This window comes from Brassica napus, chromosome C9, assembly GCF_020379485.1.
Source record: "Brassica napus cultivar Da-Ae chromosome C9, Da-Ae, whole genome shotgun sequence".
NCBI lineage: Eukaryota > Viridiplantae > Streptophyta > Magnoliopsida > Brassicales > Brassicaceae > Brassica > Brassica napus.
Window position 1 is genome coordinate 4324727 of NC_063452.1, and position 17453 is coordinate 4342179.

A 17453-nucleotide genomic window follows, 5' to 3' on the forward strand; every position below is an offset into this window, starting at 1 on the left:
TTGGTCTTTGATCACGCTCCTTTGTGTTCGAGCGATTGCTTTATCTCAAGATTATCTTTCTACATTTTTCTGACTTTTGATTGTTCTGGCCAAGACACTCAATGATAAAGTGGGGTAAGTTAATTTTCGTTCTTGATCGCCTTTGAGCTCTGGACCTTTATTGAGTTAGTGTTACTTTGGTATTTTTTTCTCTATGATTATGGAGGTTTTATGTTTAGATTATGTGTTTTGCTTTAGTTTGGTTAATATTAAGATAAATATATAGTTGTAAATGAAATAATAGAAAATAGTAAAAAATAATAAAATTGCGAAAGTTTATGTTATTTTTAGCAATGAATAAATTAAATATTAAAATACATTTATATTTTTTTACTTATTTTTTTATTCGTTTTGCAATTTTTTGAACAATAAAATAGATTATCAAACTTCAAATGATGATAGTTAGTGTGAGAAAGATTAGATAGTGCATAATTAAAAAATAATGAACCAAATTGCAATAGTGTAAAAGAAGAAGGATTTAAAATGTAAAAAGACAAAAAAAAAGAGGACACATGTCAATAAACCCCTTTTCCACATATCATAAGAAGAGAGAAAAGTCTACTTTATATAGATTAAAGCTGGATCAAGGACCAGTTTATGACTAACTTCTCGATCTAATGAATTATTTAGATTCGAAAGGGAAAATATCTATTAGCCCATATAGATATTTTCATATACCATAGTCCCACCGACCACTTTAATATCTATAAAGCAAAAGCACAGCAAATTTTATTACTTTAGTTCTATTTAATTACTTTTAACACTTTTGAAGATAATTTAAAGAGCAGTGATCTATGCGAAATGAAGGTAACTAGAACGAGCGATATGAGGTCCAAAGCAGAAACTTAACGGTATGCTTGAACGCAATACGTGGGTCGTGACTGTACGTTTCTAACTCAAACTCGTCACCAGATATGAAATATATTATTATGGAAAATATATTATTGATTTTTCTTTTTGTTAACTAAGAGGAATTTGGACAAATTTAGAACTAAGAGCACAACATGACCAACCCCTGCGTTTAACCATTTACCTACACACCTGTGGTTATCACTGAAACTTTGATGTTAAAATCATTTATAATCATATACCAACTAATCATTTTTTGTAGTGTTAATTTTAGATATTTGATCATCACTTACATAGTGTCAAAAAAATTGTTAGTCCATATTTTAACATAATGAACAATCTCGTCATTATGTAATTTGAATAATTTCTGTTGAATCAATGTCATTTTCATCTATAACGTTTACTAGAGAAAGAAACCACCCTAAAAGAATAAACTCTTTGAAAAATGAAAACCATGTGAAAGCATAACAAGTTACTAATTAACCTAAATGGATACGTTTAAGTGACCTTTAAAATTCGGTCTAGGCTAAAACTATACAAATGAAGTTCATGCTATTGTTCTTTTGTCCTATTAGTTATGAATTATTGGAGTTTATTTTCACCTACTACATTATCATGTTTATCATAAACAATGATAAACTCATGACAACGAATAGATTTAACTATTTCTGAATAGATATTTAAATACGTGACGCATGGAATCACGAAAGACGCTTCAACCTACTGTCAAAACCGTATCTGAAAATGTAATGCCCCCAAACAAGATAAATATTTTTTTAACAAGATAAATTTAGGCTTTGTATATGATAAATTTCCAGAAAAAGTTAAGGGTGAACTCTAGATTTTTAAAGAAACTTGTGACCCTGAATCATGATAATAACCTTATTTGAGGTCCTAATCTTCACTAGTTACTTGTATTCTAGACTTAGTTTTTTTTTTTGTATATTTTATGTTGGAACCTATCTAAAATAACTTGCACCAATTCTTAAGTTAGATGGGTTACGGCCTAAAACTAGTTAGTGATAAATAGAGTGGTCAATCTATCTTATATATTACTTATGATCCCTTTCAACTTCCGATGTGGAACACTTTGTGTCTAATACAACCCTTCGAGATGATGACTATTTGAGAATCAATCTCGGAATGTTTGGACAAATATCGATGGGCCAACTTTGAACCATATCGATGTGGGCCGGATTACTGCGTAAATCGGACTCGATACCATGTTAAGGTAGATGGACTTCCAACCTAAAACCAATTGGTGATAAGTGGACTAGTCCATCAATCTTATATATTACTTAGTATCTGTTCCGACTTCCGATGCGTGACACTTTATATCTAATACCCATAAGCCAAAATCATATCTTAACTTCCTTTTTTATGAAGAAAGTTCATCTGTATCTTGAAGTTTAAAGTTTATCCGATGTATTTGAATGATTTTATCGGCCAACTGTTAAATAAAGGGGACTTCTATTCCTTTAGTTAGTATTTAAAAACTAAGAATTATACTGTATAAATTAATAACTCTTGACCAAAAAAAATAGTCACAATTTCTTGTTATGCAGTCTATCTCTCTTACGCTTGGTTTATTTTCCTTTCTGAAAAGTAAGACAAACGTGAATATATTGTTAAATGAAACAAACGTGAAAATTGAAGAACATATATCATTAACTTTTTGTTGAATTATGAAACTTAGGTACGTATAGACAAACTGTTAATGATTGAGAAACGGCAAAAAAGTAAGAACGAAAAACTAACTGAGAAAGTTAATTAGATGATAAGTACGTACAGTGTCACGACTCACGCGAACTATTTTCTTAGAGACGTAATTTAAGCATGAGCCTCATAATTTTATCTAATAAACGATAAGGTATAAACCGTAGAAAAATAGCGTGATACTACGTTATAAGTAAATGCATATATATATGTGAAATAGGTAGAATCTAGACATAAAACCCTTAAAAAGAAAGAGTTGGCTTTAAACCAAAATCGCCATGCATTATTTATGAAAAGTTATATTAGAGTGGATTGGTTTTGCGAATGATTTTCTAAGGACATCTGTTGTACACCTACAAAGAGAAAAAAATACTTTCAAGAATTTATATATTAAAATGAAAATTATTATGATTGCCATTATTTTATATTTTCTTTTCCATACATATCCGCAATATTCTTTCTTAAGACTTTCTCCCTATATATATACTTGAAGTTCCCAAATGCTAAACCCGTGCCATCAGCTTTTGATTGAAGAGAAACACATACAAAGCTAAAACCTAAACTCGAAAACAAAGATACATGGCTATCTTCAACACTCATAACACATGGGCCTTTGCCTTCGGTTTGCTCGGTATGAACTTATCTCCTTTTATATCAGAGTTAATATTATCATAACCTACATCCAGGTTTTAAAACCAGTATGTCTAATAAAATTATACTTCCATTATAATCGGTTTAATTTTCAGGAAACCTCATTTCCTTTGCTGTTTTCCTCTCTCCCGTGTAAGTAGTTACATCTTTACCTCACTAAAACTTTTCTAAATATCTCAGCACATATGCTTTATGTTACTATCTCGCTAGCTAGAACTATAATGATCATATGATATAAAAAACCAAACCAATTAGTTGTTTCGATATGTGTGCAGGCCAACGTTCTATAGGATTTGTAAGAAGAAAACCACAGAAGGATTTCAATCTCTTCCGTATGTGGTGGCGCTCTTCAGCGCGATGCTTTGGCTTTACTACGCTACACAGAAGAAAGATGTCTTCCTTCTCGTCACCATCAACTCCTTTGGTTGCGTCATTGAAACCATCTACATGGCCATATTCGTTGCCTTCGCCACCAAAGAAGCACGAGTATGTTCATTAGTCATTACCAATCTATGTGATATATATTATATCTAATTATGTGCAAACTCGGATCTGAGATTTAAGGAATTATAAACATTTTTAGGTTAATTTAATTTAAAAATCAATGATTTAAAAGTCATACGACATATGTACGATAGCTCTTTAAAATTTGAGTAGTAAGGCAAATGTTTTATTCATCTGTGCCTAGAATATTCGGCTTTGATTATGTGATATTTTTTTAATGTGATCTTTAATGCATCATGTATTGGTATTTTGGTGCAGATGTTAACGGTGAAACTCTTGTTGCTAATGAACTTTGGAGGATTCTTTTTGATTCTCCTTCTCTGCCAATTCTTAGCAAAAGGAACCACACGTGCGAAGATCATCGGAGGAATCTGTGTCGGATTCTCTGTTTGCGTTTTCGCTGCGCCGCTTAGCATTATCGTAAGTATATTACACTAGACTCTAGCTAGTGTTACATATATAGTAAATGAAAATATGTTTTAATTGATTTAATGAATTAATTTTGTAATATATACAGAGAACGGTTATAAAGACAAAAAGTGTGGAGTACATGCCGTTTAGCTTATCCTTGACACTCACCATCAGTGCGGTCGTCTGGCTCCTTTATGGTCTTGCTCTTAGAGATATCTACGTTGCTGTAAGTCATCATAATCATTATCATAATCCTCATCATTAGTTACGTGAAAATGGTTGCTTTTGTTTCTATGCACCTGAGCTGAGCATATACACGAAAGCTATAATCATAGAGACATGGATTCACAAAAAAGTATAACCCTTTTGTTTGGTATTATTGTCGTTTTACATTTATAATATCCCACAAAACGTTAAAGATACTCACTTTTTGTTTTTTCAAAAGAAAAACCGTAAAGATTGTATCTTTTGAAAAAGAGTTCTATAACACATGGAATTGTATATTGCTTGTAACTATATTATAATTTGACGTGGATCAATAAAGGGTAAAGTACATATATAAAAATAAAAAAGTAGTTATAATGCTTTGAGCACTAAATAACCTTTTCATGTGTCGACTTCGCAGTTCCCTAACGTGATTGGGTTTGTTCTCGGTGCACTTCAAATGATACTTTACGTGGTTTTCAAATACTGCAAAACGCCGTCGGATTTGGTGGAGAATGAACTCGAAGCTGCTAAGTTGCCGGAAGTGAGCATCAATATGTTGAAGCTAGGTACGCTAGTGGGATCTCCTGAAATAGCAGTCAACACAGTCGTGCGACCGGTGAGCATGTGTGTATGCAACGATAAGAAAGCTGAAGCTGAAAATGGAGTCTGAAAATATGTTGGACTATCTTTTGCATTGTTGATCTTGTACTCTTTTCTTGATATGCCTGTTTCATCATCATCCACATGCATTTTCTGAGTTTATCAAGTGTATGAAGTCGAGGATTAGTTCGCTTGGGGGATTTACATTTTCCTGAGTTGATTTTTCTCTTCTTCTTTTATTAATGTAATTAAATTATATATGGATATGAATATCACTTATTTTCAATATAATATTACTCAGCCTAGCTGGTGTTTTTGTGTTTGAATATTAAATCAAATTATGAAGCCATTAAATTTAATTTTATTCAACCAAAAAAAACAAATACACTATCTTTTAATTTAACAAAAAATACACTAGGTTTTAAAGCACTTATTTTTCTTATATGGCACAGAGCTTGTTTTTGTGTTTCAGTGTTAATCTATACTAGAGTTTGACCCGCACACCCGTGCGGGTATTTATTTTAACTTTTATATATAAAATTATTATTTAAATATTTATTAGTTAATATTTTAAATATTTATCATATTTTAATTTTTTTATAACGACCATTGTGAAATAGTTTACATGTTGGAAACAAATATTGATCCATGTGCCATATCAAACTTTCGACAAAAAATGAATCATTGATATGTTTGAGTAATATCTCTTTTAACACGAAATCGTTTTCCAACTATATAATATTTTAAATATGTTGATTACACATGAGTCATATTGTTAGATTTAGATACATCAAAAAAGGAATACTCCATTATAAACATTAAATATTATTCTACAAGTAATTTTATGAAATTTAAAATTTTATATAGATAAATTTATGGAAAATTGTCCTAAATAGACATTTGTCACGAAAAAAAAATTTTAAGGAGGAAAATGACCAAAATGTTTCTTTTAATTGATAAAAAAACTCTTATACCCTAGATATATAAATACAAATAAATAAATAAATAAATTTTTAAAAAATTATAGTTTTAGATTATATGTTTTCAAATTCGAAATTTTTTATAATTTTTTATATTTTTTTGATGATTTTTTTTTGAAAATTTATTTTATTTTATTTTTCAAGTTTTCTTTTTGAAATTCGAAAATACTTTTTGAAACTATTTTTTAAACCCTAAACTCTATTCCCAATTTTCTATCCCTTAACTCTAAACCCTAAGATCTATATTACTTTGTGTATATTTTAAAGTAGATTTTGATCTGAGCGCCCGCACAAATGTTTCTTTAAGATTTATTGAAATATATATTTGTTGTATATGAATATCATTATATTGCAATGGAACCAAATATTTTATTATTTCTTGTTATATTATTCTATAACTTTAATTTTTCTGTATACATTGTACTTTTTACCGCAGATCAAATGATAAATAATGCAATAGTTAAATAAATATTTAGAGGTTTTTTGTTCCTATATTATTCTTGTACACTGATATATTTAATTAAAAACATTATTATGTTATTATATAATATAAATATACTACTTATTTTAGGACACAGGAAAAATTATAAATGTTTCAATATTATAAAAACATTTTATTTTGATAATATATCTTACGCAAATGTATTGAATATATTTTTGTAGGGAAAATTAATTATTAACACAATAAGAATTAAATTACTTGAAGTTCTATATATATATATATATATATATATATATTAAATTCGTTGTTATATATATTATAAATGGAATATTTATTTTTTACAATAATATATATATACGTGAAGGCGATTTCTAGGGTTCCAAGATGACTTTTTCACGGTGGCGAGTTACGGATCGACGAAGGATCCAAGAGGGTGGAGAGAGGGCTCTATGCTACAGGGAAGATGAGGAGGAGTCGCGGGTTAATGAGGATTCTGTGGGTTTAATCGATCTCGGGAAATCTGGTTAGGTGATTTGAGGGGTTGTGATAATCTCTTAGAAGGATTGGAGTTGGTAATATTCAATTTACTAAGAGGAGAGGCTACAAGGGATGAGGAGGATAGGGAAACTTTTGGTAGTAGATCGGGATTTGGATTGATGGTCATTATCCGCAGAGGTTTGCGGTTCCTAGGTTGGAAGAGAGGAGATAGGGGTGGATCGGGTAGGAAGGGTCATGTGCGGCTGATCACGTATTCGTGGATGACAAGGGCTCTTCAAACTTTCACGATATTATTCCCAACTCAAGGTTTACTGAAGGACACAAGCAGAAGAGGGCAGGTTTGGTGGTCCAACAGATTCTTACGTGTTTTTTTTCTTAATATTGAGTTATGGCTGGTGTAAGTGTCCTGTTCTCATTGCTGCTTTTGGAAGTGTAGTGTTCTATTTTGCTTGGACACGAGATAGCTTTAGAATCAGGTTTTACTATTTATATGCACTGTTTTCTTGGCATGATACTTATTGGTACGAAGATATAAGAAAAGTGTCTCAAGCTCGAGGATGGCATCTTGCGTCTTTAAGTTCGGTGATAATGGTTTCATTAGACAAGAATATGGGGAGGAGCCAGTTCGGCCAAGTGACAATGGTTACTGTAATGGGTGTGGGGTCTGCTTTGAATGATATGGGGCTAATGCGATGGTCTCAGGGTGCTAATGAGGAGAATTTTTTCTTATATCATGATTGGGTTAAAAGGCTTATGTGTCTTAGTGGTTCCGTACATTTTGTTTTAACATTTTTAATCCTTTGGATAATGATTACTGATGCAGTTTTACTTGGATGTTTTGGACTTTATGGGAGCCAAGACCGAAAAAATGGTGTCACATGGTATTTTGGTACTTGGATGGGGCTCAGGATCGAGTCGTACGCTCACGCGGCAAAGTGTCAATCTCTTCAACTGGTCTCTTTAAACCAGTTGCAGACAAGAGGCTTGGAGTTGGTGAAGGTCTTGAGCTTCTTTTTCATGGCGACACAGACATGTAATATTTCTATGGTTGGGAACATATATGGTTTGTTGATGGTGCTAAGGAGGAATGAGAAGTCATGGTGCGTCAGCTGCTTAGTGAGGATTTCTGGTAGGATAAATATTGGGTTCTTTCCTATGATGTTTGGTTTTTGGTGTCATGGATTAAAGATGGATTGGAAAATTGAGATTTGTATTAATAATACACATATTATAAATAGAAAAATAATGAAGTTACTGGCTTATTTTCTTTGGTCTTGTTTCACGGCTCCTAGTAAAACCAGGATGCCAGTTGTTGGGATCGACGAGGACCCGGTGATAAATAGGAATGGCCTTTGGATACTATGTCAGCAAAGAGCTGCACTTTTATCATTATGTGCATGTACTATTAGATTATTATTATTTTGTATTATGGCTTTTACTGGCTTGAAGTTATATGGTGAGGTGGAATTGGCAACAATGTCTATACTTGGAGTAGGGCAAAGGCTTATTATTTTCTTTTTGAAGGCGTCTGCTATGATGGGTATTTTGAAAGTTTGGTGGCTTATTGTTCTTTGGTGGTGGAGATTTCAGGGTATCATTAAACCCAAATTAGCTAGCTCTTGGGAGTTTATTTATATTTTTAAATGAGAGTTCTTAGTTGGAATTGTAGAGGTATGGGAAGTAAGTGGACCATAAGTTATCTAAGGGAGATATAGCATAAACATAAACCAGATTTCTTATTTTTATCTGAAACAAAGCAAGATTCAAAGTTTGTTCAAGACTTCCAAGCACATATTGGATTTGATAATTTGGTTATTGTAGATCCTGTGGGCAGGAGTGGTGGTTTAGCGCTTTTTTACAACAATGAGTCTCAGACCCAAGTCTTATATTCTAGTAATAGAATGATTGATGTGGAAGCCGTGGCTCATGGGAAGAAGGTTTATCTTACGTTTGTGTATGGTGATCATGTTCCAAAGTTAAGGGAACAAGTATGGGAACATTTGACTAGATATGGGCTTTCGCGATCGAAACCATGGTTCATCATTGGTGATTTAAATGAGATAACTGGAAATCATGAAAATGATGGAGGATCTTTGCAGAGTGCGGATTCATTTATTCTTTTTAATAATATGATAAGGAATACTGGTTTATTGGAATTTCCGGCTCGGGGAAATAAAATGTCATGGCAAGGGAGAAGAGGAAAAGGAAAAGGGGTAGTGACGATAAGATGTCGCCTAGATCGAGCTTTAGCAAATGAGGAGTGGCATACTCTGTTTCCATGTTCTTATACAGAATATTTAGGGATGGTGGCATCCGATCATCGCCCAGTGGTGGCTTATCTAGAAGATAAAGTCACCAAGAGAAAAGGGCAATTTCGTTTTGATAAAAGATGGATTGGAAAAGAAGGTCTTTCGGAGTCAATTACAATGGGCTGGTCAGATTATAGTGAAAGAAGTGAAATTGAGATAGTGGAAAAAAATAGCAATTGTCGACACGAAATTGCTAAATGGCGGAAAAATAATCCACCTTATGGAAAGGTAAAAATTAATGAGTTACAGAAAGCTCTTGAGGAGGTACAAACAGATAATTCTAGGTCTCAGGAAGAAATTTTAGAGGTTTCGAGGAAGTTGCAAGATGCATACAAAGATGAAGAGGAGTATTGGCACCAGAAAAGTAGGAATACGTGGTACTCATCTGGGGACCTCAATACAAAATTCTACCATGCTTTGACTAAGCAACGACGGGTCCGTAATAGGATTGTGGGTTTACATGATGCTTTGGGGAATTGGATTACGGAGGATACGGGTGTGGAAAAAGTGGCAGTAGACTATTTCTAAGAACTTTTTACTACCACTTCTCCAATAGAGTTTGATGACTTCCTTACAGAAGTAACACCGGGTATCACTCCTCAGATGAATCAACGACTGTTGAGAGTAGCGACGGAGAACAAGGTTAGAGAAGCCTTGTTTATGATGCACCCAGAGAAGGCACCAGAACCGGACGGCATGACAGCTCTTTTCTTTCAACACTCCTGGAATATTATTAAAAAGGATTTAGTAGACATGGTGAATAATTTTTTGGTTACTGGAATACTGGATCCGAGGTTAAATATTACTAATGTTTGTATGATCCCAAAGATGGAGAGGCCTACAAGGATGACAGAACTGATGCCAATTAGCCTGTGTAATGTTGGGTATAAAATTATCTCGAAGGTTCTGTGTCAGCGGTTGAAGATATGTTTACCTTCCCTCATATCAGAAACCCAGTCGGCATTTGTGCCAGGAAGGTTGATTTCTGATAATATTCTTATAGCTCAGGAAATGTTTCATGGATTAAGGACTAATAGGGCATGCCAAGGAAAATATATGGCAATTAAAACGGATATGAGTAAAGCGTATGATAGAGTGGAATGAGATTTTATCAAGGCTCTATTACAGAAGATGGGTTTTGATCTTCATTGGATTACATTAATGATGGAGTGTATATCATCGGTTCAATATCGAGTCCTACTGAATGGTCAACCACGGGGTCTTATCGTCCCACACAAGGGCTTACGGCAAGGGGATCCTTTATCACCTTATTTATTTATTCTATGTACTGAGGCCTTAATTGCAAATATTAAAAAGGCAGAAAGAGGGAAACACTTAACAGGAATGAAGGTAGCTAGAGCATGTCCATCGATATCTCATTTGCTTTTTGCGGATGATAGTCTTTTCTTCTGTAAAACTCAAAAAGAAGAATGTCAAACCATCCTTAGGATCTTAAAGGACTATGAGGTTGTATCAGGTCAGCTTATAAACTTTGATAAGTCTTCGATTTAATTTGGGCACAAAATTGAGGAATCAGCTAGACATGAGTTAATTGATATATTGGGAATCCAGAACCTTGGAGGCATGGGATCCTATCTAGGTCTTCCAGAAAATCTGGGGGGATCCAAGATACAAGTTTTTAGCTTTGTGCAGGACCGACTAAATAATAGAGTTAATGGTTGGACCTTCAAGTTTTTTACAAAGGGAAGAAAGGAAGTGATTATTAAATATGTGGTTACGGCATTACCAAACCATGTGATGTCTTGCTATCGTCTGCCTAAGGTAACCGCCAAAAAACTGACGACCGCGGTCGTACAATTCTGGTGGAGTCCAGGGGGAAGGACAAGAGGCATGCACTGGAAATCATGGGATAAAATATGCCTTGATAAGGAGGATGGAGGACTAGGTTTTAAGGATATTACGGATTTCAACACAGCAATGCTTGGTAAACAATTGTGGCGCCTGATTGAGAAACCAAATACTTTATTTTCCCGAGTGTTCAAGGGACGGTATTACAGGAATGCATCACCCCTGGAACCGATTCGCTCTTATTCTCCGTCATATGGCTGGCGGAGTATCGTTTCTGCTAGATCTCTGGTAAGCAAAAAACTAATCAAAAGGGTGAGATCAGGATCATCTATATCTGTATGGAACGTTCCATGGCTCCCAACCACTCGCCCGAGACCAGCAAATAAAAATCAGCACAATTTCGACCCAGAGCTAACAGTGGATTCTCTTATTGATTCTACTTCACGAACATGGAATTCGCAAGCACTCAGGGCTTTGATGGATCCCCAAGATGTGAAAATTATAGAAAGTATACCACTGAGTAAAACCCAGATGGTGGACAGGGATGGATGGCATTTCAACAACAATGAGAAGTATGCGGTTAAATCAGGTTATCAAATAGAGCGAGTTTATCCAGACAGGGAAAAACCACCTTTAATGTTTGGACCCTCAGTTGATGCTTTGAAGGCGTTCTGTTGGAAAATACGGTGCCCCCCCAAAGTTAAAACATTTTCTATGGCAATTGGTTACAGGTTGTATAGCAGTCAAGAAGAATCTGAAAGCGCGAGGAATACAAGGAGACATATGTTGTGCACGTTGTGGAGCGGATGAGGAATCGATCAACCATGTGTTATTTGAATGTCCTCCAGCACTTCAGGTTTGGGCTCTCTTCAAAATACCATCAAACCCAACTATTTTCCCAACGAGCTCCCTCTTTACAAACGTGGATCATCTCTTTTGGAGAGTCTCCCCACCGATAGAGGATCATCAATTTGCGTGGATACTTTGGTATATTTGGAAAGGAAGAAACAATAAAGTTTTTAGTAATCTGGACATGGACCCAAGGGACACGCTCAAATTGGCAGAAACAGAAACAATACTTTGGGCTGACGCACATGTATTGACCGGAAATAGGATAGTATCCCAAGTCGAGGTTATGACTCTCCCATCAATTCCGGAGAGATGGTGCTTTACAGATGGTTCCTGGAAGGAGAATGGGATTTTCTCCGGGCAAGGTTGGCTGAGCACTTTAGAAGGTTTTGATGGGCTGTTGGGAGCAAGGAATGTTCAGGCTTGTCTATCTCCTCTACATGCAGAGATGGAAGCACTACTCGGGGCAATGGAATGCATGAAAAACTTACGCCAATTTCAGGTTACGTTTGCAACGGATTGTTCTCAGTTGGTGAAGATGGTTTCGGAACCAGAAGAATGACCAGCATTTGCAAATTATTTGGAAGATATTAAGACCCTGAAAGAAGGTTTCACACGATCAGAGATTATCTATGTACCAAGGACGCAAAATTTAAGAGCGGATAGCCTAGCACGCAGTGTCAGGAAGCAACCGTTGTTTGTCGTTCACATGGATCAAGATCTTCCGGAGTGGTTCACAGAGTCAATATGAGTCTGTAGTTTGATGTCAATATATATATATATATATATATATACGTTTTAATAGAATATATTAAATGGTAAAACGCTTTTTTCAAAATAATTTAATGATATATAAGGCTTTGATTGAAAATATTGACAATTAAATGTGTCATTTGAACATGTAATCAGATCAGTTGGACCCTATTGACAACTTGCATTCGATTAAGCCCAACACTATAGTAACAAATTTTTTTTTCCGAGATTATAGCTTTCACAAAATAGAATATTTAAGGGCCTTCGTTTTAGGCAATAAAATCCCTAAATATCTAACTTTAAAATTTTAACAAAAAATAGAAATTTGATCCATGGCATTCCTTTGTAATTATTGAGTAAAACTTAGGGTTAAATACTATTTGTACTCTTGTTTTAATAGTTTAGACTAAAGATTAACCCGCACGTCCGTGCGGGTGTTAATTTTTATTTTTATAAATTGATATTTTTTTCATGATAAGTATTATATATTTTATATGTGTCATAATATAATTAATTGTATAAGTATTTAAATATTTTTAGTTTTTTATATATCCGAATCGAACTCGAATCAAATAGGGTAATATGGTTACTTTTGGTTATTTTTGGTTAAGTTTAGTTTAAATTCAAAATACCCGAACTGAATTAATTAATATTGTTACCTTTGGTACAAATATATGAACCGATCTTAGATACATTAGATTTTGAATATTTGTAGGTTTCTATATATAAAAACTAAATTCATCTTGACTTGGGAAGACCCTATTCGAAGCCCACATGAAAATTTATAATACCGGAATGAAACATAATTTCAAAACTCAAAATATCTGATACCCAAAAGAAATAAGTCGTAGCTGAATAGGTACCCGAATGTCTATGTCTAATTGATTATGTAAACATAAAAACCCAAATTTGTTAACCATTTTGAATTCTTGTCACAAATAAAGTATTTTCATTCAAAAATATCAAATTATTATAGTTAATATGTAAAATAAATGCCGTCAAAATATTATAGTAAATATAATTAATTAAGTAGTTAAAAAAATGAGAAAATAAATGTAAGATAAAAAAAAAATTGAAAACAAATAAGTTTTGTTTTGTACTTCTGTAGTAAATGATGTCAATTTATTTAGTAAAGATAATAAATGAAGTGGTTAGAATTGATTAAAATATAATGAAAATCTATTTAAAAAAATCACTTAAAAATAGGCAAATATTATTTTGTACTGCTATCTATGTTTCTAAACAATTCTGATTTATACTGCTATATATATTTCCAAACAATTTTCATTTGTATTTAAATTTTGATAATATAGATGTGCATAAATATGAGAAAAACAATTAGTCTTTTGCACTAAGAAGTTACCAAGTTTTCCAATAAATTTATCATTCCTTTTCTTTTAAATAGCTAATAATATATGGAAAAATAAGATACAATTATGATATTGTTTAAATTGGAATATTCAAATCGAATATTAATTAAAGAATATGAAAGATACTAAAGGAATATTGAGATTGTGTTAGTAGGTATGATATCACTTTGATTGATTTCATACCTAAAAAATGGAAATTGCATTTCGAGTATCCTTGATTGTAGGTATAAGAAAATCGGTTGAACATAGCATTCAAAATGTTTTAGCTATATTTTGTTAAGATTATTAATATAATATTTGTGATTAATGGCAAACCATGTTTTAGTATGTAATTTATTCTGGAAATATTAAACAGAAAACATGTTTCATATTTCACATTTGTAATCTATACAAACTGACATGACATTTGATTGTATGAATACATATAAAAATTATATATATGATCAACAGTTCCATGTTAGTATTTATGTTAGTATATCTATTGTTGTTAGTACCTAAACTGTATAATATTTTTTTTTCAAATTCAACGTAATTTTAACTCGAGTACAATGATTTAAATCAATTTGTGATGAATTAGATGTCTAGTTTTCTGATAAGTTATAGTTTAGGTTTACATATGTTGTTTCTTTGGTAAAATAAATCAGTTGACCAGACAATTGATTGTCGTTATTTAAAGTTGTCAAAGATGGTTTAATCGTAATATATGGTTAAATAATTAAATACAATTGAAATGGTTTATTTTAAGTATTAATCATGGTTTAGGTTAGTGGCATTAGAATGTAAATATTGAAGAAAAATCAGGGTTAAGATTTATTTGTACTCCTGTTTTAATAGATTAGATTATTAAGCTATTGAATTTATCTATTTAATCCACAAAAAATAAAATACACTATGCTCTAAGGCACTTTACTTCTGTTCCACCGGTCTCAGTCTGCTCCAAACTTGCCTCTAGTCTTTTTAGTGGTGCTAGTTTGTTTATGAATCCATAGGAATGCATGTTGTTAAATGTTGACTTACTATATATGAAATGAGTATTACACTAGTGAAGTATCTTGAGAAACAACTGAATATGGGAAATGTGTTGCAGCTAATAACATTACTAACTGGTTTGGACTTTGGAACATGGAACAAATTAGCTGAGCATATGTCGACATAACAAACTTTTCTTTCGTTACCGCTCAAACACAACGTTATGTTCATACAATCATCACACATTCACATGTATCCTTATCGAGGACGCTTAAGAAACTCATATTGAAATTGGTATATATATGAATTACTTATATACTAAAGCGCAAGTCGATTCACGAATCAAATAGTGACAAGTGGAAAAAAATTATAAAATGAAAAAAAAAGGGAAATTTGTAAATAGAGAACAAAAAAACAACTACATTGTCCCTATACCATAAATTGAAGTATACATTGTCCATTTAGTATAATATTTTGTGTAAACCCAAATAAACCCCTAATCTAAGTTTAATTTCGTTTTTATTAATAAAATTACTTAAAAATCGGCTAAAAAGTTAAACAAATTGGTAAAGAAAAAAAAGGAAAAATTCATTTATTCCCAAATCACTGTCGAAAAATCATCTTCAGCGGGAGAGACACGAAACTCGCGAGGCTATAATCTCATTCAATCACATCTCAAATCTTCTTCTTCTCCTCAAAACTTCTTCTTCTTCGTCCTTGGAGAAATCTAAAGTCTACACCTTTATACGATTTCATTACTTCTCCAAAAAGTTTCGACTTTGTATATTATTTTCATCTGGGTTACACCAATTTCGATCAAAATCAACTGGGTTGTATCAATTTTAGGGTTCTTCAACCCACAAAAAGCATAAATATGCATCTTATTCAAAAATAGATTAAAATTCTATATTTTGTGTGTTTTCAATAAGAACACATTAAGAACAAGGAGACACCATTTTTTAGGAAACACTTAAAATTTGGAAAATAAAGATTTGGAAAATATTCTCTAAATAAATTTTGAAAAGATTTAAGGAACATTGTGATTACGAATTTGGCAGAACACAAATTCCGCCTTCCGTAGACTGAAGATAGAGTGGTAGATTACGTAATCATGATGGGGTAGAATATAGTATTGAGGTAGATAACACAATCACAATGTCGTAGAGTATAGATATATATGCAGATTTTATGTTTCCGTGTTAGTAGATATAATAGTAAATTGTAGTTCGTCAAATCTACCTAGTTCAGATAATGGGGAAAACAATTGTTAATTCAATCTGCGATGGTAGACTAATGACCACTAAATAGATATTATGTCCTGAGAGCTGCAGATACCTATGTAGTTAACCGAAACTATAATCTACATGCTCGCATACACTAGATTGTGTTTTCTGCTACCCGTAAATCAAAAACTTAAATTGTGTTCCCTTAATATTTAGTCAATCAAAATAGTTTTGATATGATTGTTTCTTATTTATGTACATTTTGTATAATTTTTCATATTTTTTTGACTCTTAAAATAATTAATATGAATTTTTAAAGTTGGTCAGGGGTATATGAGTCCGAAACAAATCAAAAAAAGATTTATGGCAAAGAGACAAGGTAGTTTTTTTTTTGTTCCGTTTTGGCAATTTTTTCTAAAAACAATTGAAAAAAAAAACAGAAAAAGCAAATCATGATCATAAATTCTGCCACATCATAAATATTTACAAAACTAAAACAATTAATTTAAATAGATAATATTTAGAAAAAAATAACCATTTAACGGTTTCTAGATATATTTCACAAACCCACGATCTTTTTTCTGTCCATAATCTATTTTTCTATATTTCCATATTTATGAGATCTAGAACAAATTAACATCTGAAAAACTCTCAATCGATCAAAACAGAATAAAAAAGCCAGTACTAAGTTTGATGTCTAAATAAACAGATGCCATCCCACCCATATTTCCCCTCTTTTGTGCAGTTTCGTTGGTTTATGAAAACATGTTTACGGCTTAGAAGGTTTGAGAAATAGCAGATATGGTAGATTTGCATTGCTGGAGATTTGATCAAAACAAAGAGATGTGGACAACAACAAAAATAAGGAAGACAGAAAACAAATATGGTGGAATCAGAAGAAAAGCTTTGGTTTAAAGGTAAATACGATTCCACCACATTTACTATTTGCATTGGATTTGTATATTATTTTTTGTAAAGGCTAAAGAACCATAAATTGCAGATTAAAAACTATGAAAAGTATTAGAAGAACAATACATCAATAGGTAAAACATAAAAGCTACAAAGTAATAATTATATTCAACAAGCTAATTAACATTGATGTAAATTTTTTTAACCGATTCTAAAAAAAATCACAATGTATGTCAATCATATATTAACATTCTTATATGTTTATGGTTAATTAACTATCTGTTTTAATATGTATATAAATCTCCTGATAAATCAAGTTAAATTATACATGTAATTTTAGTTATATATGATTGAAATTTATATAA

General features: G+C 32.4%; 1 protein-coding gene across 1 annotated transcript; it reads left to right on the forward strand.

Annotated features, from left to right (window-relative positions):
- The first annotated feature begins 3089 nt into the window (after nt 1-3089).
- Nucleotides 3090-5268, forward strand: LOC106428405 (bidirectional sugar transporter SWEET12). The gene is made up of 6 exons (XM_013869162.3): nt 3090-3235; nt 3351-3387; nt 3531-3741; nt 4018-4179; nt 4277-4396; nt 4796-5268. The coding sequence occupies exons 1-6, from the start codon at nt 3184-3186 to the stop codon at nt 5045-5047; spliced, it is 834 nt and encodes a 277-aa protein (XP_013724616.2). The 5' UTR covers nt 3090-3183; the 3' UTR covers nt 5048-5268.
- The last annotated feature ends 12185 nt before the right edge of the window (nt 5269-17453 follow it).